The 21,769-nt window shown below is 43.2% G+C and overlaps 3 protein-coding genes and 1 long non-coding RNA gene across 9 annotated transcripts in view; 2 read left to right on the forward strand and 2 right to left on the reverse strand.

Moving 5' to 3' along the window:
- mynn (myoneurin) overlaps nt 1-9,071 on the forward strand; it is a 19,490-nt gene extending 10,419 nt beyond the window's left edge. For 2 of the 3 annotated variants that reach the window (XM_005945557.3, XM_042213230.1), the window contains exons 3-9: nt 1,094-1,367; nt 3,020-4,008; nt 4,890-5,049; nt 5,445-5,623; nt 5,723-5,815; nt 6,131-6,256; nt 7,153-9,071. In XM_005945557.3, coding sequence (XP_005945619.1) covers nt 1,102-1,367; nt 3,020-4,008; nt 4,890-5,049; nt 5,445-5,623; nt 5,723-5,815; nt 6,131-6,256; nt 7,153-7,595 — 2,256 coding nt within the window. In that variant the 5' untranslated portion in view covers nt 1,094-1,101 and the 3' untranslated portion in view covers nt 7,596-9,071. The remainder of the gene's footprint in view (nt 1-1,093; nt 1,368-3,019; nt 4,009-4,889; nt 5,050-5,444; nt 5,624-5,722; nt 5,816-6,130; nt 6,257-7,152) is intronic. The other variant, XM_005945558.3, reaches the window with a different exon arrangement.
- A 2,395-nt stretch (nt 9,072-11,466) lies between these two features.
- Nucleotides 11,467-21,769, forward strand: part of lrrc34 (leucine rich repeat containing 34) — a 19,056-nt gene continuing 8,753 nt past the window's right edge. The window contains exons 1-12 of one of the 4 annotated variants that reach the window (XM_042213243.1): nt 11,473-11,716; nt 12,777-12,883; nt 13,022-13,086; nt 13,175-13,261; nt 13,510-13,638; nt 13,715-13,810; nt 13,881-14,035; nt 14,118-14,273; nt 14,917-15,043; nt 15,128-15,266; nt 17,361-17,476; nt 17,565-17,881. In XM_042213243.1, the coding sequence (XP_042069177.1) occupies nt 11,610-11,716; nt 12,777-12,883; nt 13,022-13,086; nt 13,175-13,261; nt 13,510-13,638; nt 13,715-13,810; nt 13,881-14,035; nt 14,118-14,273; nt 14,917-15,043; nt 15,128-15,266; nt 17,361-17,401 (1,209 nt within the window). In that variant the 5' untranslated portion in view covers nt 11,473-11,609 and the 3' untranslated portion in view covers nt 17,402-17,476; nt 17,565-17,881. Of the gene's footprint in view, nt 11,717-12,776; nt 12,884-13,021; nt 13,087-13,174; nt 13,262-13,509; nt 13,639-13,714; nt 13,811-13,880; nt 14,036-14,117; nt 14,274-14,916; nt 15,044-15,127; nt 15,563-17,360; nt 17,477-17,564; nt 17,882-21,769 lie in introns of those variants that run through there. The other 3 variants (XM_042213242.1, XM_042213241.1, XM_042213244.1) reach the window with 3 other exon arrangements.
- The window catches only part of LOC121812086, an 11,353-nt gene continuing 5,221 nt past the window's right edge, over nt 15,638-21,769 (reverse strand). Inside the window, exons 2-4 of the long non-coding RNA XR_006052855.1 lie at nt 18,705-18,810; nt 18,413-18,524; nt 15,638-16,291 (exon numbers count right to left, since the gene is read on the reverse strand). This is a non-coding gene — a long non-coding RNA (uncharacterized LOC121812086). The remainder of the gene's footprint in view (nt 16,292-18,412; nt 18,525-18,704; nt 18,811-21,769) is intronic.
- LOC121812085 overlaps nt 18,869-21,769 on the reverse strand; it is a gene marked incomplete in the record, with an annotated part of 7,779 nt that continues 4,878 nt past the window's right edge. Inside the window, 1 exon segment of the mRNA XM_042213239.1 lies at nt 18,869-21,769. Within this exon segment, the coding sequence (XP_042069173.1) occupies nt 20,106-21,769 (1,664 nt within the window).

Below are 21,769 nucleotides of genomic sequence, written 5' to 3' on the forward strand. Positions count from 1 at the left end.
TCCGCACATCCTCCTCAGACACAGTGTGCGCACTGACGTCATCCGCGGTGCGCACACTGTCCGGTGTCATGGTGTTCGCTGTGTCAAATCTAGCGTAGAATACGCTGGTGTCATCAGTGCTGGAAAAACCTATGTCCTCTGGAGTAGAAGGATCTGATGTTTTTGAAGACTGAAAGCTTTTTTCTTTCCCCAGTGAGCATAAATGTGATATTATTAGAAGTGTGTGTGTGGGGCGGGGGGGGATTCTAGCTTTTTTTTCTCCTGTATGTTACGAATGGATGAGCTAATATAACATCTAGCCTTACTGAAGTCGTCCCTTGATGTTCTCAGGTGTATGAGAATAATTCAAGGCCTCAAACAGGTAGTAAATACTATTCAGTCAATCTCTAAGGCAGGGGTAGGCAACGCCAGGCCTCGAGCGCGGGTGTCCTGCAGGTTTTAGATCTCACCCTGGGTCAACACACCTGAATCAAATGATTAGTTCATTACCAGGCCTCTGGAGAACTTCAAGACATGTTGAGGAGGTAATTTAGCCGTTTGAATCAGCCGTGTTTGATCAAGGACACATCTGAAACCTGCAGGACACCGGCCCTCGAGGCCTGGAGTTGCCCATCCCTGCTCTAAGGTCTAATAATTCAAACAACATTGATTGCATTTACAAGCAACAGCTTTTTCCCCGCTTTGGCCTGTTTGATGGGTATTTAAGACACAGAAGCCACACCCACCGTACCAAGGCTCGCTTCATGTAAAGCTATAAAATAATTGGGCTTTTCATGGTTGACTCCACAAGTTTAGTCCATTTTGAGTGTTTATAATAATTTAGTAAAAATGCCTCAATTACCAAAGTTAGTTTTTGAAAAAATCTGTTATATTATATAAAAACAGGTTCTTTTCCTTGGACTCGGTTAAAGCTATTTTTGATGGACTGTGTGGGAAAAAACTCTGGATAAAAGTGTTGTAGCTGCAGTAATTTGTTTACATCGCTCCTGGAGCTCCGTGGCTCAAACACAGGAGAAACGTCTCCCTTCATGCAAAGTTGTATTTTCCCGTTGCTAATGCGTTAGTGATGAGGATGCCCTCGCCTGTTTTCCAGCAGCAGTGATGGCGCATGTCTTCAACCATGGGAAGCTGCTCCTGCAGCGCCTGCACCAGCAGCGGGAGATGGACTTTCTGTGTGACATCACCATAATGGTGAAGGACGTGGAGTTCAGGGCTCACCGTAACATCCTCGCTGCGTTCAGTGAGTATTTCTCCTCCCATGCTGAAAAGGGGGAAGAGATCACGACTTTGGACCCCGACAAGGTCAGCCGGTACTCGCTGGAGAAGCTCCTGGAGTTCGTCTACACGGGACACATGAACCTCAGCAGGTAAGCGTGAGGGTTTAGAAGCCAGCATCAGCCAAAACACGGATAGCATTTACGCAGGGTCATCCTGTACAGTTCTACATCTGTATACCCAACAACCTGAGTGTACAACATATGAACAGAATGACAGCAAAGTAGACTTGGATGTGATGAAGCCAACGTCAGATACATACATGTTATGGAAAGTAAATGTTAGTGAAACATCTTTGCTTTGTGCCTCTACGTGATTTACTGATGGCTAAAATGTGTTTATTATTAGTTGTTGTTGTGGCTCACATTAGCTCATTAAGCTTTTGTTTTTTTTAATTAAGAAAGGTAGCTAAATAGTTTTTCAGACAGTACAGGTTTAAAGTTGGCACACAAGATACAGTTAGCCCGCTAGCTGCGTGAATAAGTTCTTGGTTGTTTTGTGGCGTTAAAGGCTTCTTCATCGCTGCAAATCAAGATGGCGGCTTCGTAGTATGGTGGCTTACCTGTTCGCCAACAAGCCAAAGATCTCAGGAGGACACAAAAAACTATTTATGAAAGGTCTGCAAAATCAAACGTGTGGTGCTACACGCTGTGGAGATCTCTTTTGAAACAAGGACTGAAAGTAGCTTCTTCAAGACAGGATGTTGCTTTGTTAGCTAGGAGAGCTTTGCTAAGTGAGACGTTTGCAGTTTGGTCATTTGAGCAGAGATCTTAGTTTGGTTAATGTTGTCTGCTAATGTTGACTGTAGTTTTTTCCTGCAGTCACTCCTTTTGACCATATGTGTTAGCTAACGTTAGCTCACCTGCTTGTACAGGCAGACTTCTTGATTAAGCGCAGCACTGAGTTTGAGTTTTGCCTTGAGCCAGTTGTTTGATGATGTTGGTGATAAGTGGACTCCAGTGAGGGGCATCCGCACAGGAAGCGATCCGTTCGTCATCAGTTTGTTGCTGTTTCAGGCTCTCGTTGCTGAGTAGCACTCTGCTGCATTATCGCCTTGTCCCATGTCAGGTGTCCGTACTCACTCTCATCAGTTATTGTTTCAACCAGTTGCCTCTAAATTGACCAATTTTTCACTCCAGACTGACTTTTTGTGGTCACTGGTTGCCATGGCACTGTTAGATACTTGTTCTGCGGACGCCCCTTTAAGGTATTCATACCTGACGTTTGGCTAGCTCTGTTGGGTGGTGCTGTTTCCATAACAACAACAAGCAATAACTTACAAGGCGAGTGTTTTAGGTTTATGTACAACGGGGGGGGGGGTCGACTCCAGGCCTGGAGGGCCGGTGTCCTGCAGGTTTTAGATGCGTCCTTGATCCCACACAGCTGATTTAAATGACCTCCTCAACATGTCTTAAGGTTCTTTAGAGCTCTGATAATGAACTAATCATTTGACTCAGGGGTGTTGACCCTGAGTGAGATCTAAAACCTGCAGGACACCGGCCCTTGAGGCCTGGGGTTGCCCACCGATTATTCTCTGGAGTGATCAACTTCTTCAACATTTTAGTGACATACTGCACAAGCAGCCACTTTAGTTTCTAAGGATATGTTTTTAGCGTGATTTCATTGGTTAATGATTTCATTGATTTCATGATGTTAGATTATGAGAAGGTCATAGACGTGGGACACTTGTGAACTGAATTTTGAGTTGGTACTTTGAGTAAAATGTTTTTCTTTCTGGTTCCAGCACCCGACAAGCGGCCGTACGGCGAGCTGCCATCTTCTTAGGAATGGCCGAGGCCACGAAATATCTGGAGGAGTTCCCTCACTGGTCTGAGCTCGGCGAAACGTCACAGTCGGAGGCAGATAAAGAGACGGGTCTCTCGCCTCCCAGCCCCGCCTCCCCAAGCAGCCCCAACTCCCCAGTCCCACTATCCATAGTCTCTGTTGCGGGGGAATGGCAGGAGGAAGGTAAGGGCAGCAGAGAGCAGGATGATGAGGGCAGAGATATGTTTGTGGAAGACGATGAAGAATACACCCCAAGCACGCCAAGGAGCACCGGGAGAGTAGGGGGCAGGAAGAGAGGTAGAAAGCCTAAAAGTTTTGGCGACGAGCAGATGGAGGCGAGCAGCTCGGCTGACGGCATGCCCAAAATCTACAGCTACAGAGGGAGAGGACGAGGGAGAGGCAGGGGCAGGGGCAGGGGGAGAGGAAGAGGAAGAGGGAGCTTAAAAAGTCAAGAACTCTATTTGGATGACTCTGATACGAGCGTGAAGGACTTTGGAGACACCTCAGCAGACTGGAGCCCCTCACAGGGGGAAGAAGATGAGGAGGAGCCTGGGATGAAGAGGCCGAGGCTGAGCACCGGAGAGGGGAGGAGAGGGCGAGGCCGCGGGAGAGGGAGAGGCCGCGGGAGAGGCAGGGGCCGAAACAGGGGACAGACCGATGAGGAGGAGGAGGAGGAGGAGGAGGCGGGGGATGACAGCATTGGCGGAGGCACAGAGGAGGAGGAGGCGGGGGAGGGAGTGGAAGAGGGAGAGATCGGGGAGATGGATGCGCTGGCTCTGGGCGAGATGTCGCTGTCGTGCACCGAGTGCAACAAACTGTTTAAAGACGTGAGCAGCCTGCGCCGCCACGAGAAGATCCACAAGGGGCTGAAGCCGTTCGCCTGCATCTTCTGCTCCAAAACCTTCAGGCAGGCCACGCAGCTGAAAACACACCTGCGCATACACACAGGTGAGCTCAGCACTGAGTGTCACGTGTTTTTGGTACTGGGTTTGTGAAGATGTGAGGCTGCTACACACCTTTTCATTTATAATTAAGTGTGTAAAGACAGGAAAATCCACCTGCAAGGTTCTTAGTCAGAATCAAACTTCGGTTACTTTGATTTGAATCTCATTAACTTTAACCCCTAATCAGCTAAAGGTTTTTGGTTTTGTTTGTTTCTTTGCAAAATAAAACAAAACCTCAGTCACTGCTTTCAGACACCATTAGTTTCTGGGCTCAGATGCTACTTTGTAGCCTTACTTCCAACAGAGTCATGTTTATTGTTTTAAAAACAGGACTTCTTCCATCATTTATATACAGTCTGTAACCTTACTGCATTGTTTCTAATCAATTCTCTGTAATTTCCTGTCACCTGACTTCGAGTGTGGATGCCTGTGTGCTGGTTTTATTCATCATTTCAGTGAAAACTTTGGTTGAAATCAGCTTGATAAACAGAAGAAAAGTTTCTTACACGTATTAAACATGTCAAACTGGCGCTCCGGTGCTTTTCTGTGACATTTAAATGCGTAAGACGTTTGCACATCCTCTGCAGCAGAATCCTCCCTCTGTGTCACAGAGCTGTCCCATACTTTCTGCTTCCTGAGCTGCAAAAACAAGCTCCGGAAGCAGGAAGACAAACATAGGATGTTGAGCACAAGCATGAGTTTAAGTTTGGAACAGAAATGCATCGTATCACTCAGCAAACCTTTGAGTTAAAATGAAAGTATGTGCAACGTGGATGTGAAGACCGGTGTCTGTCACCAGATAAGTGGAAAACCTTTTAACCCATCAGCTGGCAGTGATAATGTAACACACGTATAACAAGCGTCCTCCTTGTTTCTCTGTTGCAGGCGAGAAGCCGTTCAATTGTGCCGATTGTGACAAGTGTTTCGCTCAGAAGTGCCAGCTGGTCGCTCACCGCCGAATGCACCACGGCGAGGAGAAGCCGTACACCTGTGAGCGCTGCGGCTTCAAGTTTGCTACCTCGTCCAATTATAAAATACACATCAGGTACGTCAGTGTGTAAGGAGCTGAGGCCAGGAGGGCCAAGAGCCTGCGTATCTGCATGCAACCCACCTTTTATTACATATGACTGACGTAACGATTCAGCCGCTGCTCTGCTTCCACCGAGGAGCTAGTTAAAGATCTTTATTTTGCTCTCGCACACACGAGGGTGTTTACGAGTGGCAGAACTAATAACATTAACCTATTGTAGGTTAAACTACCCAGTAGTTTCTATAGTAACAGTTCTGCTGGCCTGAGGGCCACTGAAGAAAAATGTGGTTGCTGGGTGGCACACACGTGTGTAGGTGGTTATTTGCTTCTCACCTGTGACTTTTTTAAGCACTTGTTGTTTTGAGTTGTTGTTCTATAAATAAAGTTAAATTTTAACACGTTTCCCACAGACTGCACAGCGGGGAGAAACCGTACGTCTGTGACATCTGCGGCCAGGCGTTCGCTCAGTCCAGCACGCTGACGTACCACAAGCGACGACACACTGGGGAGAAACCGTACCAGTGCGACCTGTGTGGCATGTCCTTCTCTGTGTCTTCCTCTCTCATTGCCCACACACGTAAACACACTGGTGAGAGACGTGCAAATGAAAGGATGCGCTGCTCTGGTTTCCTGCTGCACTGGGCAAATAGACTTTACAGGCATTTTTCTGTATTTCTGTGCGTTTCAGGCGAGACTCCGTACAAATGTTCGCAGCCTAAATGCGACGCCAAATTTGTCACATCATCTGAACTGAAGAAACACATGCGGCGACTTCACCCAGGTGAGTTTAAAGCTTTGTTTGTTACGCCAAACATTTAAAGAGTGGTTAGATGGGACTGAAAGTCAGCAGCATCACACCAGGATCCTACTGCTAACTGCGTCTGTCTTTCAGGAGAGCTCATAACCTAAAATGTGCTTTATTGACATAATGAAACTATTTTAAAAATGTGCCTCAAACGGGTGTGGAAGAGAAAATGAAGTGAGTTATAAAGAGCAAGCTCTCAGCTCCACACGGTTTCTGACCAATCAGGGTATAAACAGAGAGCCAGAAACTGATTGGCTGCAGTATTTAAATGTGTTCTCGTGGTGTTTGCAGAGGGGAACAGCGGCGTGCAGTGCCTGCTCTGTGGAAACAGATTTGCCAGCGTGAAGAACATGATCAAACACCAGGACAAAGCTCACGCCGACGAAGTGCGGCAACACAAGGAGAGAGCCCGAGCCGGTGAGCTGTCAGCCTGTTTATTAAAATCCTCTGTGTCTTAAAGTGCTGTTAAAGTTTAATTGAATAAGAACCCTGAAAGTGTTTTGGGACGTGTTGATCTTTTTGCAGCTTCAGTCAGAAAAACCACCCCTCAGTGTCACTGCATGATTCAGCCCTGAGGCTCGAAGCCCATCTCTGTGTTTACACGTGCATCAGTATCCTGGTTCACATTAGCTTTTTGAAGTTTCCATGGCCTGTGCAATAAAGCAGGATGCTGCAGCATGTAAGCATCCCATTGTCTGCAGTGTGCAGGCTACCTGCAGAGGCACCACTTAGACCAGCAGCAGAAACTTCCTCTCTGGCAACAGAGGAAGTGCCTAATAGAGGAAGTGAATTCAGCGTCTTTTTTGGGGGGCGGGGGGTTGCTGACCAAGTCAACACATTAAAGGCGCCATCTCTGTGCCTGTACGCTTCAGATATGTGGGGTTATTCTCCATCTTTAAACCAACGTGGCAGACGTCAGTATGTAGAGTCAGTGGAGAGTTTGAGGTCGAGCTGTGATCCCAGTGAGAATGGGATAGTATTATTGATTGTTTGTTTTTTTTAAGTGGGTGTTCCAGATTTATTAACTCAAAGCCCAGTCCACTGGTGATGGCAAAGTAAAGCAGACACACCAGAGCACAAGCTCAAAGTCAAACAGTGTTGTGAGCCTGGCTATAAATCAGGCTTAACATGGGAGTGTTGGATCTGCCTTTAACAAGTGTGCAGTGCTGCTGCTGCCTTAAAGGCACAACAGCAAAGCTCCCAATTCTGCTTGGGGGCCTTTTAAAGAACAGGCAGTAAAACTGTGTTGTTTCCATGTTGTCTTCTGGCTGCTCAGCAGTGACCGTCTGACTGGGTTTTGTGTGTTTGAGCAGTGGTCCTGCTGTCCACCAGCCATCCCGTGGCCTTCGTCCAGAGCAAGCTCTCCCAGGAGAGCAAAGGTTTGGGCTCCATCCCCGAGGGCGAGCCGGCCAACCCTGAACCGGCCACTCCCAACCCCAAAGCCACCGACCCCGCCGCGGCTGCCTCCGACGTCGCCACCACTGACTCTGCTGCAACCACCGCCAGCGTGACCGCTGACAGCGTCACGGACGCCGCCGCCATCATCCAGGACTTCAAGGCGGAGCCCACGCACACCCCTCTCACCACCACAGAGCAGGTGACCTTCGACGCCGATCAGGAGCAGACCATCAACTCGGACACGCTGCACGCGCTGGTGGAGCAGCTGCGGCCGCCGCCTTCGCCCGCACAGACGCTGGAGCAGATTGTCATCATCAAGACGGTGGACAACATGGACAACATGCCCCCCCAGCAGTGAGGCCTGAGTAACACTGATCAGAACTAAACTTCAGTTTTAAACAGTCACTCGCTGATTGGCATAAAGTCAGTGCTCATGTTCAGGATAAAAAAATCAACATTTGTAAAGATAATCTACAATACAAAGACAATTTGGTCCAACTCGGGCTTTATTTTCATAGTTTTGACCATCATTTCAACCTGTGGTACAAACAGGAAATGCGAGCAGTCGAGTTAGAAACTAACATCAAGGTTAGACAAAATATTTTGGACGACGGACGGCAAAATATAATCCAAACTTTGTGTCGCCACATTCAGTTAAATCCAGTAGGGCAGACAGTGATGGGAGCGTTTTCGGACTTTTTAGATAAATTAATCGCATTATGTGATTATTATTTGTCAAAAAAAGTCTCAAGCAGAATCCTCGGAAGTCTTTTTTTGTCTTCCATACTTCCCAAAACCCAAAGACTTTCAGCTCTCTGTGAGTTAAAATGGAGAAAAGCACCAAGTTCTGCATTTCAGAGGCTGAAACTAGAAACATGTGATGTGGTTTCCACAATTTGTACGTGGAAAAACCAGAATAATGATTCGCCGGCGTGCACACATTTAATATTTTGCAATAATAAAAAAACTTTCCAGTATTTTTTTTTTAAAGTTGTGACGTATGAGAAACAGACGATCAGATTCACAGCTCATGGTCTGTATTTTGGTTTATTATCAAAATCACTTAGATTCTAACATATTTACAGACGAGTGTTTCCACCAAATTAACACTGATGCAAAAAGCATCAAATGAAGCTATAAACCCCCCTCCTCCTCCTCCCAAAACATAAACCCTTAAAGAAGCAGCGTGGCTTCAGTTGAGTTGGTTTACTGGTCAAAACTATAAGAATAAAACCTGACCCAGTCATCCTTTTAAAAATGCCCATATTTTTAGTAGAAGTGAAATGAAATTCATGATCCAGCAGGACGATTTACAGCTCCTCAAGGAGAACACGGGTAATATGGCAAACAAAATGCAGTTTAACCGTGTCAGTGGCCGATACTGTTGTGTGACGCCAGTCTTGAGCTTGAGGAAAAAAAGGAGTGTGATGGAGATCTGAAAGAGGCTAAAAACAGATCAGTTATTTTTCTAATGAAGATTTTTGTTTCCTTGGCAGAGAGGAGGAAAGAGCGGCAATAAAAGGCAGAATCAAATTATTATAACCTGAAGAATCCCAATAAGATTCTCTCTTTGTGTTCAGCAGTGACGTCATGATCAGCACTGATGATTTCATGCTGTTGTGCTTAAACCTGTTTCACTTTGAATGACCTGCTAACTGTTCGTTGGAGTCACAGTTAAACTACATTCTTCCTGTAAAATCCACTGTTTGGGTTTACCAGATGTAACCAGTTTTCTCCCAGCATTAACCAGCTGTACACATAAAGATAACCAGTTTGATTACTTGTGCTGTCTTTTCAATCAGCAGATGTCAGAATCAGGAGGGAAGGGAGGGGGGGAAAAGCCCAATCAGCAGATCTGTACAATTTACCGTTGTTCAGATGTCCAACGTTCTGATCCAAGTTCCTCGTTTCACTTCCCAGCTTAATGGTGAAGTGTGTGAAAAAAGAAACTGATTCTACATTTTCTTCTACTGTAGAAAGTGAAGCTTTGATTCACAGCGACTGACCTGCTTCAAACCGCTTAAAGGTGCTTTTTGTAAAAACAGCCCGTTGTGTGAAGATGATTTACAAGTCCAAAGACGAGCGTGTTGGGTTACTGTGAGCGTGAATTGTTGTATATCTGACCAGAAGAATGATTTCAAGGGTATAAGCAGCAATGAAAAAAGGAGTTTCCTCCTGTGGATTTCTGGGATCTCCATTAGAGAGAGGGCGATTAGCTCAGGGTAGGAGGAGTCAGTTTAGGTAGTTCAGCTTCCTCCTTTAGCGAGGTGTTTCAGGACTGTCTGCTGGATTAAGTGGCTGGAAGAGGAAGGTCTCCTTAGACTGCAGACCCCACAACCGTGATCTGGATACACAGACGGATGGAAATCAACATCTTTGTATTTTGTGGCAGAGATGTCAGCTAAAGCAAGGCCGAGCTGTACTCCTGTAATACCACTTTGGACCACAAGGTGGAGCAGTGAGTCAGTATAGTGTCCTCTCTGTCACACTGACCTGGCTCGTTTGGTAGCTAAAAGACTGTAGTGTTTTTATAAAGCGAACAGAAACTTTAGATAAGCTAGAGGTCTGATCAGATATCATTTTAAACTTACACAGAAGAAGGTGGCGCTGTTTGGGGCGGATAACTGTGCTTCCTGGTGAAACACCACCTCCTGGTGGTGAACGTTTGCATTACACTTTTTGTTTCTTTTTCTTTTTTTTACAAAAAGTACCTTTAAAGTCCTCTAACCTCACACAACATTTTCTCCGATGTGGATGTCGTGGCTGCAGTTTTTTGTTTGTTTGTTTTTTCTATTACAGCTTCCTTTTGTTTGATGGAGTAACGCTTGTTAAGAATAACTCTGATACAGTACAACTCTGTTTTAATAGTTAGCGTAGTGAATAGGAGCTTTGGTATCATAAGATGTAACATCTTTATTTATCAAGCAATAAATGTTCCACCCTGCAGTGACATGTGATAATGGTGGCTTCATTGATGTAATAGAGGCTCTTTTTATTCTTCTTTTTTCTTTTTTAAGTAAATCAGTTGTTTCAGTGTGAAAGAGTGAAAAATGCATTTCTATTAACATGACTGTAGCTGTTTGTTTATTTCATTTGGTTTTTTTGTTTTAGGTAAAATGTCTGCATTACTTGTACAAATTTGTGAATTACATATACAAGTTCACTACTGTATGAAAAATGTACAACAGCAGCAGGAAAATAAAGACCGACAAAAAAGGGACAATCGGACGGCTGTTTGTCAGTTTATTATGACATTTTTACTTTTTTGTTCTTTATGTCACTGCAAATGTTTTTGTTGTTTTTCTCAAGCAGAACCACCTGTTTAGAGGATGTAATTTGATTTATAATCTAATCAGTATGTTCTGAAAGCATCCACATTGCAATAAAACACAGTTACTGAGCAAAGTGTCTAGAACTCAGTGGATACTATTTAAGGAACTGCAGGTTCTTGTCATAAATAAATGTAATACTTATGATTGGAAATGTATATAAATAACACAATAACACAGGGTTAAATATATATAAATAACACAAGTCTCCGATCAATTAAAAGTATTTTAGGAATGCACTGTTATTTCCTCATGAGGAAATAACTGGAATTGCTCAAAAATACTGTCTAGCAAAATAATGCAAATAATTTAGCTTATACATTATATTCAGTGATGATTTTAAAATATTTCATGTAGCTTTTTAAAAACCACAGAACACTGACTTAAAGACAAACTGAGGACAATCCTTTAAAGGATTAATTTTTTAAAAGTTTTATCGCAATATATTTCATATTTTAAAATACACAAAGTAGACTAAAGCTCAAAATTTGTTTCAATTCTTTTTGATTATTGACTTTTATTAATTTGTGTTCTTGTAAATGTATCCATTTTGTTTCCTAAAACAATTTATTTTCTTTTACATTTCACTAACTGATCATAAAGATAAAAGCTGTAATTAAATGTTTTGCCATTGATATTTCTTCTTAAAACGTTTTCTCTTAAATTTGAATTTGTGTTCTCCTGAATTTAAAATTGAAACTAATAAATTGGAAATGTTCTTTTCTCTTAGAATGTTTATTTCTTGTTAATTAGCCACTTTTTCTTTTGATTTTCTATTATTTTTATGATTTTAAACTCAAAAGCTGAAGTTTTTTTCTTTTAATTCCACTCACATTCACCTATAATCTTTTTTTTTTATTACATACTGTAATTGTTTACTGAGACGCAAACCTACACGTTCATTTATTGTATTTCTTTAATACATTAACGTTCATCTTCTGTCAAAAATCCACCTTACGTTAAAATTTCCCTCCCGTTACTTGTTTGTACCTCCGCGGCTGCCGTCCCTCGTGTTGCCATAGCGACTCAAACAGTATCTAGTGATGGCGGCCCAAAGCACGTCAGAGCTTTATAAAGCTGTGTGCGCTGAGAGAAAGGTAAAAGTGAATCCGTACGTTTCGCAGTCATTGAAGAAGACGCCGTTAACGGGGTAAGCGTTTACACTTTAAACTCCAATGTAACTTTAGGGCACCAAAAATGAAGATTTTAGTGGGTTAACGTTAGCGATTATTACTACTGTGGACTAAACACATTTAAATCTCTTGGAAAATTCACTCACTCACTTGGCACTTTTTAGAATTATTTTATTACCACTTGATCCCCATGAAGTGTTTCATATTTCATACTAAGCACACCCAGTATGAAAATAACCACGTGGTTAAAAAAATGTTTGACCAGTTACCTGGTTAAATGTTGTGAAAAAAAAAAAAATATATATATATATATATATATATATATATTTTTTTTTATATATATATATATATATATATATATATATATATATACATACATACATACATACATACATACAGGATCTTAGCTCGGTCATTCTCCACCACCCTTGGGGCATCTCCCATTTTGACCTCGGGACTTCCAGGTTATACTCGGCACAGATGTTCCTGTACACTATGCCGGCCACTTGGTTATGGCGTTCCATGTATGCCTTGCCTGCTAGCATCTTGCACCCAATTAAATTACAAATTGGTGACTTAAAGCCTGACCTGCAGATCGCTGCTTCTCACACTATAGACACAGATGCTGCATCCAGACTCGTGAAATGGTAAACGGACGGTATTTCTACCGTAGAAATAAATTACGGACGGTAGAAATTTATTTCTATATATTTCGGGAAAAACATATAGAAAACATCAGAAGGACCCCAGCCTGAAGCAAAAAAACACAGAAACTTTGCGTCTTTACCAACTGTTAGTTTCTACGACACGCTTATATATATGTATGTATATATATATAAAAAATATATATATATATATATATATAGAGAGAAGAAAGAGAGAGAGAGAGAGAGAGAGAGAGAGAGAGAGAGAGAGAGAGAGGAGAGTTATAGGATTAGCAGTCAGAGCTGCTACCCACATGGCTGGGTAACTAAACTGAGTGTGACAACCCTGGTTTAAAGATGTGTGTTTTTTCCAATGCATTTTCCATATAAACATTGATTCTCTGCTGGCGTGGAAAACTTGTCTGTGTGGCAGGAAGTTCACCCTAAAACTTCCAGGAAATGTCAGACAGGTTCAGAGACTCAGTGACGACGACGTCCTCGATCTCTGTAAATGTCTCCAACATAACAAGTGTGTTACAGGTGAGCTGGTGGATTCACGTCAACTGATTCAGACAAGGTGTGTATACTAAATATTTTTCTACGTGTGTGTGTGTGTGTGTGTGTGTGTGTGTGTGTGTGTGTGTGTGTGTGTGTGTGTGTGTGTGTGTGAGTGACCAGGTCTTGATCTGAGGTACAACAACATAACAAATGAAGGAGTTGAACACCTTGCTAAGCTCCTGCAAGTAGGTAACAAAATGCAATGGGTGGATCATTTTCTGTAAGTAAAATGTTTCATGTTTGATGTATTTCGTGTTTGTTTTCTCTGAGCAGGAGGAGAAATCATCTCTGAGTTGTTTGGATTTAATGTTTAACGACATCCAGGCCAATGGAGCTCAAGTCCTCGCCAGCAGCCTGCAGGTTTAACACTTAATATGTTCTCATATAAACTTTATTCTTACTCTTCCTTTAGGAATTAGGTGCTTAACCCCTCACCCCCATGCCCCATGAACTAAAATGAGCTCGATCCTGGCCAAGACTCCTCTTCACTCATGAGATCCTTTTAGATTTTAGCAGAATTCATTTACAGTTGGATTTTCATTCCTTTTAATGTGGCTCCAACATTTCTAATGTGGAAGCCACGTCCCCGCCTGTCGTTCTCTCTGCAGGGTAACAGCACCCTGCTCTCTCTCAGGCTGTCAGGTAACAAGATCGGGAGAGGAGGAGGTTTGGAACTGGCCAGCATGCTGCAGGAGAACTGCGCGCTGCAGGAGCTGGAAGTGGCCGACTGCGACCTGGTAGATGGGCTTCAGTTTTTAAAAAGGTTTGGTGCTGACATCCTTCTGTTTCTGAGAGTTTTCTCGATCCCTACAGGACACCAGCAGTATTATAGCGCTCATCATCATGCTGCAGAAAAACAAGGCTCTTTGCTCTGTTGATATCAGCCGCCCGCTGCTCTTCAGCCATCAGGTGCAAACACACACCAGGTATAAAACTCAATGGGAGGCAGACTGATCTGAGCCAGCTCTTTGTGTCTCAGGAGGAGTGGGCAGTGCACTGCTCTAAGATGCTGGCAGTGAATAGCAGCCTGATGGAGCTCCACCTGGGGAGGATGGGGATGACCGACACTGGGATAGAGCAGCTCACTGAAGGCCTGGGGCGGAACCACAGCCTGCGCTACCTGGACCTGTGCAGGTAGGAAACGAGTCGAGCAGCCAGCAGAGGGCACATTTCCTCCTCTTCATACCATACATTTGTCTTTCTTGGATTTCTGTAGCAACCATGTGACCTGTGACGGTGCGTTTCATCTCGCCATGATGCTGACGCAGAACAGGGCCCTGGAGATTTTAGATCTGTCATCCAATCAGATTGGAGATGGTGGAGCTGGGTACCTGAGCAAAGCCATCACCTGTCCGCGCAGCACCCTCAAAGAGTGAGTCCTGCATCAACCCCAGAATCAACCACACTCTTTTGGTAAAGAGGTTGCCCAGTTTTGATACACATGGAGGTTTGCAGCAGAGACAGAATCACGTTTTCTGCTTATTTTAATGACATTTTAATGACTTTAGAAACCAGAAGCCTGATTGTTTGTTTTTTACATTGAGACAAAGTTTACACAGAAGGACTTTATAGGGTCTTTTTTAAAGTGACTTTCAGGGATTTAGGATCTCTGAAGGAAAACTATCAATTTTTATTACTTAGAGATTTTTCAACATCTAACAAGGACAGACGAGGACAAAGTTACATTGACCTGATTTTTGCATAACTTTAAGAATTTGAATGTGAAGAGAAGAAAAGATCCATGAACGTAATGATTCAAAGGGTTCAAATATCTTTGAATGTTTGTGTTTCAATATATTTTTCGGACTGAGGAAAACAGAAAAAAGGTTAAGTATTCTGAAGAGCGTAAGATTATGAAAAAACTAGAGATATGAAATATCCAGATTTTAGAGGCCCAGAGAGGTGAAGAGCAAAGCAGCAAACAGAGAAAGCTTTGTAAAGTAAACAGTTTTAGCTTCATCCTTTTTTAATCCTTTAATCTTGACCTGCTGTCACCAACCTGCGCTCTGTGCAAGGCTGTCTGTGTGCAGAAACAACATCACATCAGAGGGTCTGCTGTTGTTGGCTCAGGCTGTGAAATCCAACTCGACTCTGACTCACATGTACATCTGGGGAAACCACCTGGAGGAGCCCGTATGCCAGGTACACCCCTCAGATGTCTGTTTCATCTTCTCCTCTAACATCCCATCACCCCTCTGACAGATAGACACTCCCTCCCTGCTTCAGGCTTTCAAGGAGCTGATATCCAGCGGCCGGCTGCATCCAGAACAGACAGATGTAAGCCCCTATGAGGTGGATGGTCACGTGTTCCTCGCTGAGGTCTTCCAGCGTTTGAGGAAACCAGTTTACAACATCGACTGTAATGGTACAGATGTGCCTACAAAGACTGCTGCAAGCCCTGATTCCACCGCACATCATGGACAACTAAAAGATTATTTAAACTGCAAAGATTTAAGTTTATGAAAGTATTTTGTTTGTTCATCACAAACACAATTAGTGGCAATCATTTCTAATATTTTAAGACATTGACTTCTACTACACCTCCTGAAATAATTACATCCATAAACAGACATGCTTGTTGCAGAAGAGAAATGTTCAATGTGTTGTGTGATCTTTCTCAGCAAGCAATATTTTATATTTTAATAAATCTGTTTGAGCAGAGTTTCTGTTGATGCTTAAAAAGCCTTAAAGAGTGCTGAAGTCATTCACAGCAAAAGATTCTTAACCCTCTACTCTACATGTCCATAAGAAACATGTCAGGCTGCTCGTTCAATGCAGTTCTGCCATAAAAGTAGGGATAGGGTCCTATTCATGTGTACATGGTGATCCTGTCAGGGTCCTTGGGGAGTATGAGGTCCCTGTACAGCCGGGGAGAAGTCGGACCTCTTCTTTCTTTGTCATAGATTCTGTTTCTGGTTTTTATGGACACATTCTAGCGATACCAGGTTGTTGAGGGTCTCCACTGTGGTTGTCTTTTTGCAGGCTTCGTGTCAGCTTCATCAGGTGGCGACCTCCAGGGTATACTGGGACAGTATCTGATCTATGTTCCTACCTTCACTTATGGTTACAAGCTCTGGGTACTGACCAAAACAATGACATCACATATAAAACAATGAAAATGAGTTTCCTCTGATGGGTAACTGGGCTCTTTCTTAAAGGTAGGGTGAGCAGCTTGATCGAGCAGAGTGAATTCGAGTTACTGCTCTGCCACATTCAAAGGAACCAGTTCTTTGGTTCAAGCATCTGACAAAGGCTTCTGCTGGGAGGAGTGTTTTGGGCATGTCCTACCAGTTGGAGGCCCAGAACAGACTCGCAGGAGGGATTACATCTATTGGCTAGCATGAGAACGCCTTCGTGTTCCCCTGGGTAAGCTGGCAGATTGGGCCCAGACTGCTTGGCAAGAAAGAGAGGGAGAGAAATAGAGGGGAAAGGAGACGGTGAGAAAGGGAGGAAGAAAAAAAGAAAAACAAACAAAACACCTGGATCACCTGTATGAAGAAGAAAAAAAACAGAAGAGAAAACAAACAAAAAAGAGCAACATAATAAATACAGCACCATCACAATAAACTAGATAACAGTAGATAACAGTAGATACTAAATCCATCCATCCATCTTCATCCGCTTTATCCGAGGCCTGGTCGCGGGGGCAGCAGCTTAAGCAGCCACAATAACATTTAATATTTAGATACTAAATATTAAATGTTATTGTGCAGCATGTAAGATTGACAGCGCACAATGTGCTTTGAGGCAGCAGCCAAGAAAGGTGTAGTTTGTGTCTGTGAACACCCGTGTGTACACCTGTGTGCATACCTGTGTGCATCAGTACGCATGTATTCCAAAAGTTTCTCCACATAATGATCTGCTAGGGAGTGTGGGGAGCCATAGCCCCGTCCCCCAGGGCATGAAGCGGGCATGGAGGAGATCCAGGCCAGACCCAAGGAGGACCACCGGGGGGTAACCGTGCCACCCTGCTGGGAAGAGCTGAGGAGAGGCCCAAACGAGGGGTCACCCAGCAGCCATGGAGCAGAGGCCAGAGTGGGTTACAGTGACGTGCCCGTGGGGTGCCCTGACCCCAGACCCTGGAGATGTAACCCTTCTCTCTGGGGTGGAGGCAAGCAGACCGCCCCCTTATCTGCAGTAGCAGGGAGGCTCTGCATCCCAGATTCAATGTTTATGCTGTCAATTTATAGTTTAAAGTCACCGAGTGTCAGACGCTGGTCCCACCTTTCATGGTGACATCACCAAAGACAGCCCCGCCTACCTCAGAGCCTCCCCTGTCATGTATTGATCGTGATGATTATGACACCAAGCGTAACTAAGAATGTAAAAGTCTACGACCAGAATGTTTAAATACTTTCTAATTATTAATGAATATAATATTATTATATTAATAATATAATGAATATAATGAATATTATATTCATTATTAATGAATATATATATTTATTTATTTTTCCAGTGCAGAGGAATGGCAACAAAAGGAAAGACTTCACTGAGTGAAAAAGGATGAAGATCCAATGCAGCTGGTTTCAGGAGATAATGAAAAAGCCTGAACACCTTCTCTACAAAAACAGGGTGAGTTTAATGTTGTGATTGATTAAGTCTTTGAAGATTTGTGTGTTACTTTAATTATAAAGTACTTATATTTTAACTGAACTTACAGCTCCACCTTCAATACTGTCATCCCACACAAACTCACTCACAAGCTGGCAACACTCGGCCTGCACCCCACCCTCTGTGACTGGCTACATGACTTTTTGACTGGCAGGCCCCAGACCGTCAGGATCGGCAACAGGACTTCAGCCCGCATTAGGAAACAGACATCTGAGGGGTGTACCTGGCATACGGGCTCCTCCAGGTGATTTCCCCAGATGTACATGTGAGTCAGAGTCGAGCTGGATTTCTCAGCCTGAGCCAACAACAGCAGACCCTCTGATGTGATGTTGTTTCCGCACACAGACAGCCTTGCACAGAGCGCAGGTTGGTGACAGCAGGTCAAGATTAAAGGATTAAAAAAGGATGAAGCTAAAACTGTTTACTTTACAAAGCTTTCTCTGTTTGCTGCTTTGCTCTTCACCTCTCTGGGCCTCTAAAATCTGGATATTTCATATCTGTAGTTTTTAGTAATTATAATAATGTGGCTATATTTTCTTCTCTAGTGATGTAAACGTTACCAAACTGGATAAAATCTGCTCATTTTTGTTATCAGGGACCTAAAAATCCTTATTATAGGAGAAATTATTCCCACTTCCTGGTGCTTTGATTCTCTAAAGCAGTGGTGGGGACCTCCACAGACTTGCAGCTACAGCAAGTTTTTATTTTTCGATAAATCACAGAGTGATGGAGCTGTAAAGGCAGGTTTCATCACAGCAGAGGATTTCATTTAATGTGCATTCTTTAGGTTTATATCTGCAACCAGAACTACTCAGACTGCATTGTGAGGCGGCTGTGCACCGACCTGCATTTATGTTAAATTAAAGTACTATTTCTGGGAATGAATGAACGCTGTACCGGTGTCCAGCACTGGGGGCCAGTTCCTGATGTCCATCGTGGCCATGGCCTCTTTGGAGCGCAGCAGCTTACAGATGACGGCGGTGGTCATCACACACGCCGAGTGACTCACCTGCACAATTAGAAAGAGAAAGACAGAAGAAGAAATTAAGCTCCCTTTTTTCCCCAGAGGAGATCAGAAGTCAGCCAGAGCCATACGAGTCTGGAATTAGCTGGGAGCGAGAGCTTGAGCCCTGGAGGTCTGACTGAAAGAGAAACCGCATCGGTTTAACAGACAAATTAAGAGTCTGACCTCGACAATCATCTTAACAGTGGGCAGGGTGGTGGAGATGTTCTGAGGGTGAGGCGGTCCTGTGTGGTCTGAGCTCTCCACTGCAAACCTCGGACAGGAACAGAAACTGCAAGACAGACATAAACACTTCTTTTACACACACTTTGATGGCCTAACCTCTGTGTTTTTTTACATTAATGTGTTTACGTGTGATGTACATGACTATTGTGCATCTGGCTCAGTGTTTGATATTGTAAAGCAAAGTCAATAACAGCAAAAATTTAATATTTTACTTTTTATTTCTGTCGCCCTCCTGCATCAATCCCAGAATCACCCACACCCTTTACCACATTTGCTTACTTTAGAGACTCCAGACACCAGGAAGTGGGAGAAATTTCTCTTATAATAAGATACGGTAATCTTTCTGACAATAGGTGAGATTGCTTTTAAATATGGAAACGGGGGTAGTCACAAGAAGTTTGAGAGGCACAACTCAGACAGAAGAGCAGACAGAGAAAAGCCACGTGGATAGGAGCTACTCTCCCGAGCTAAGGTTAGCCACAGAGGGCATGGATGCAGATGAGCCCAGCCTCCTGAACATCCCGAAAGAGCTTCGTGACTTTAGGAAACACAACAACAAACAATATGCACATATTAGACGAGGGTTAAGAAGAGTTGATGCTAGAATGGAAGAGGCAGAGGGGCGATTCGACGAGACTGAGACGGTGCTACAGTTGTTTATTTTATTCATAAACTTCACTATTTCATTAATTATTTCATGGTTTCTTTGCATCTTCATCTGTAGTACTTACACATCGGTGTATGTTCCTTGTGTTTGCTTACATTAAAATACCAGCACTAATGACCAGAGCATATAAATGCAGCTTTTCATATTTGACAATATATTTTGAAAGCACAAGACAAATCACAAACAGTTTTCAATGTAGGTTTTTATTTTTATTTTGTTTTATTTTTCAGTTCTTGATTTGATGGTGATGTGATGCTATATTACATGTTTTTAAGATTCAGCTGAATTTAATATTTGTAATATAGCATCGAATCACAACCGTCTCCTCAAGTTGCTTTATACTGTAAGATAGAGACCCTACAGTAGCAGCAAGAAAACCCCAATTAATTAATAATCCCTTATGAGCAAGCACTTGGCGACAGTGGGGAGGAAAAACTACCTGTAACAGGCAGAAACCTCCGGCAGAACCAGGCTCAGAAGGGACGGCCATCTGCCTCGGCCGGTGGGGGGTGATGGTAACGATAATACGAGGAGACACGATGAAGAATATTTCTCAGTCTAATTAAAGTCGAATGAAATAGTTTTAAAATAAAATATACCTCAGATGTTAACTCTGAGGCCAGACTGCTTTAAGATTTGAAAAAAGGTATTTGAAAAAAAATCAAGGTGACAATTTAGTCATCAGTACTGCCTTTAAAGCAGCAGCTGAACGGCTTCTTCAAAGCTTTTAACACTGCTGAAAAAAACCTGGCAAGTTTGGATTTCTTTGGAGTATTCATGAAGACACCGAGATTCATTGCTATGTGCATCAGAATAGTGTCGTCAAAAGATGAATCTTCTGACATCATTATATTGAAGAACTTCTCTGCAGATCCAAACTCCTCGATAAGGCCTTTAGCTGTGGGCTTGACTAATTTTTTCATGTTATTATTAACAGTTTCCAGGGATTCGGTGTATCTCATTTCAGAAAGTACCAAATCTGTCAGATGGTTGATAACTAACTCTAATTGTTCTGTATTCAGAAGATTTCTGGCATTTCTGTGCAAATTATATGCGATTTCTACGGCTAGAAAAAGACCAAATCGACCGGCAATGGGCTTAGCCTGACTTGACACTGATGTTTCTGACAGCTCTTCCTCTGGGTTTTCAGGGGTTGCTGGCTGACTTTGACCCTCTGTGGGGTCAGTGTCAGAGATTGATGCCTGATCACTGCTTGTATTTGAATCCAGGTCCGGGTCTTCTGCACTCACACAGACTGGTTGATTGGTGAGATCAGTAACTGGACTTGAGTGTGATATAAACAGTCTGTCGCTTGTTTCACCAGCATCTGGTCCAATCATAATTTCTTCCTTTGATGGGGTCAGCACTCTTACTATATCTTCCACGGCACCAGAAATTTTGTCATTTATAATAGTTTGGGTTAAAGTTTCATTCTCCAACCAGAAAAGAAGGTTTTGTAAGAACCTTTCCACTGAATCTTCTACGAGCACATATGGCACCTCAGGAGCAGAGGGTACGTTACAGTTACCCTGTGAAGTCTTAGAGAAGTCAGACTCTGAGAGACTTTTACCCATTTGCATCGTGGGGGCTGGATATGTTGACTGGACATGGTCGTACACATTTTCTGTCAACTCCCTTGAAAACATCTTGATTTCCTTACTTGTCAGGTCAAGGTGTCCTGCCTGGGTTAATTTACTAAACAGTTTATTCAGAACCGGCACGACTGTTGTAAATTTGAGCGCGGAAGAACTTTTAACTGTGGTTTCTAAGGTTGGTGATTTTCTGGGAACTTCTGAGGGATTCATGTGTTCGCTTTTCCTGGAGTCAGCTCTCTCACTCTCAGGGGAGTTTGCCTGTTGTCTCTGAAAGGTCAAAAATCCTTTGCTTTTCTTCACCTGATCTTTCAGCTCACTGTTCATTTTTTCAAATTCCTTTTTAGCAAACCTGAAGAAGTGTTGTTTTACTTCATCTGGTTTTATAATTAGGGCGCATGATGCAAAAAAGTCTTTCACCTTTTTGATCACCAGGTCCACGTCAAAAGCAGGCTTGGGTGAGCTACACTTCTCACTTAATGTGATATCTTCTGCATCAGGATACTGAATGTTTGCAATTAACACATTTACAATGTCAACTGCAGCTTTATCTGCATCATCTTCATCATGTAAATAATTCAGATTGTTGAGGATTGTTTCAACATCACTTTGAGCTTTCTCCTCAGCTTCTGCAAATTCATCGCTTTCTTTTTCCTCCACGGGTTGCAGTTCTATGTGACAGTCCTGGTCATCTTTACTTATCTCTCTGTCTGTACTCCACCTCATGAGAGCCATACTTATTTCTT

This window comes from Haplochromis burtoni, unplaced genomic scaffold, assembly GCF_018398535.1.
Source record: "Haplochromis burtoni strain Fernald_Lab_line unplaced genomic scaffold, NCSU_Asbu1 Contig_428, whole genome shotgun sequence".
In the NCBI taxonomy this organism is placed as follows: Eukaryota; Metazoa; Chordata; class Actinopteri; order Cichliformes; family Cichlidae; genus Haplochromis; species Haplochromis burtoni.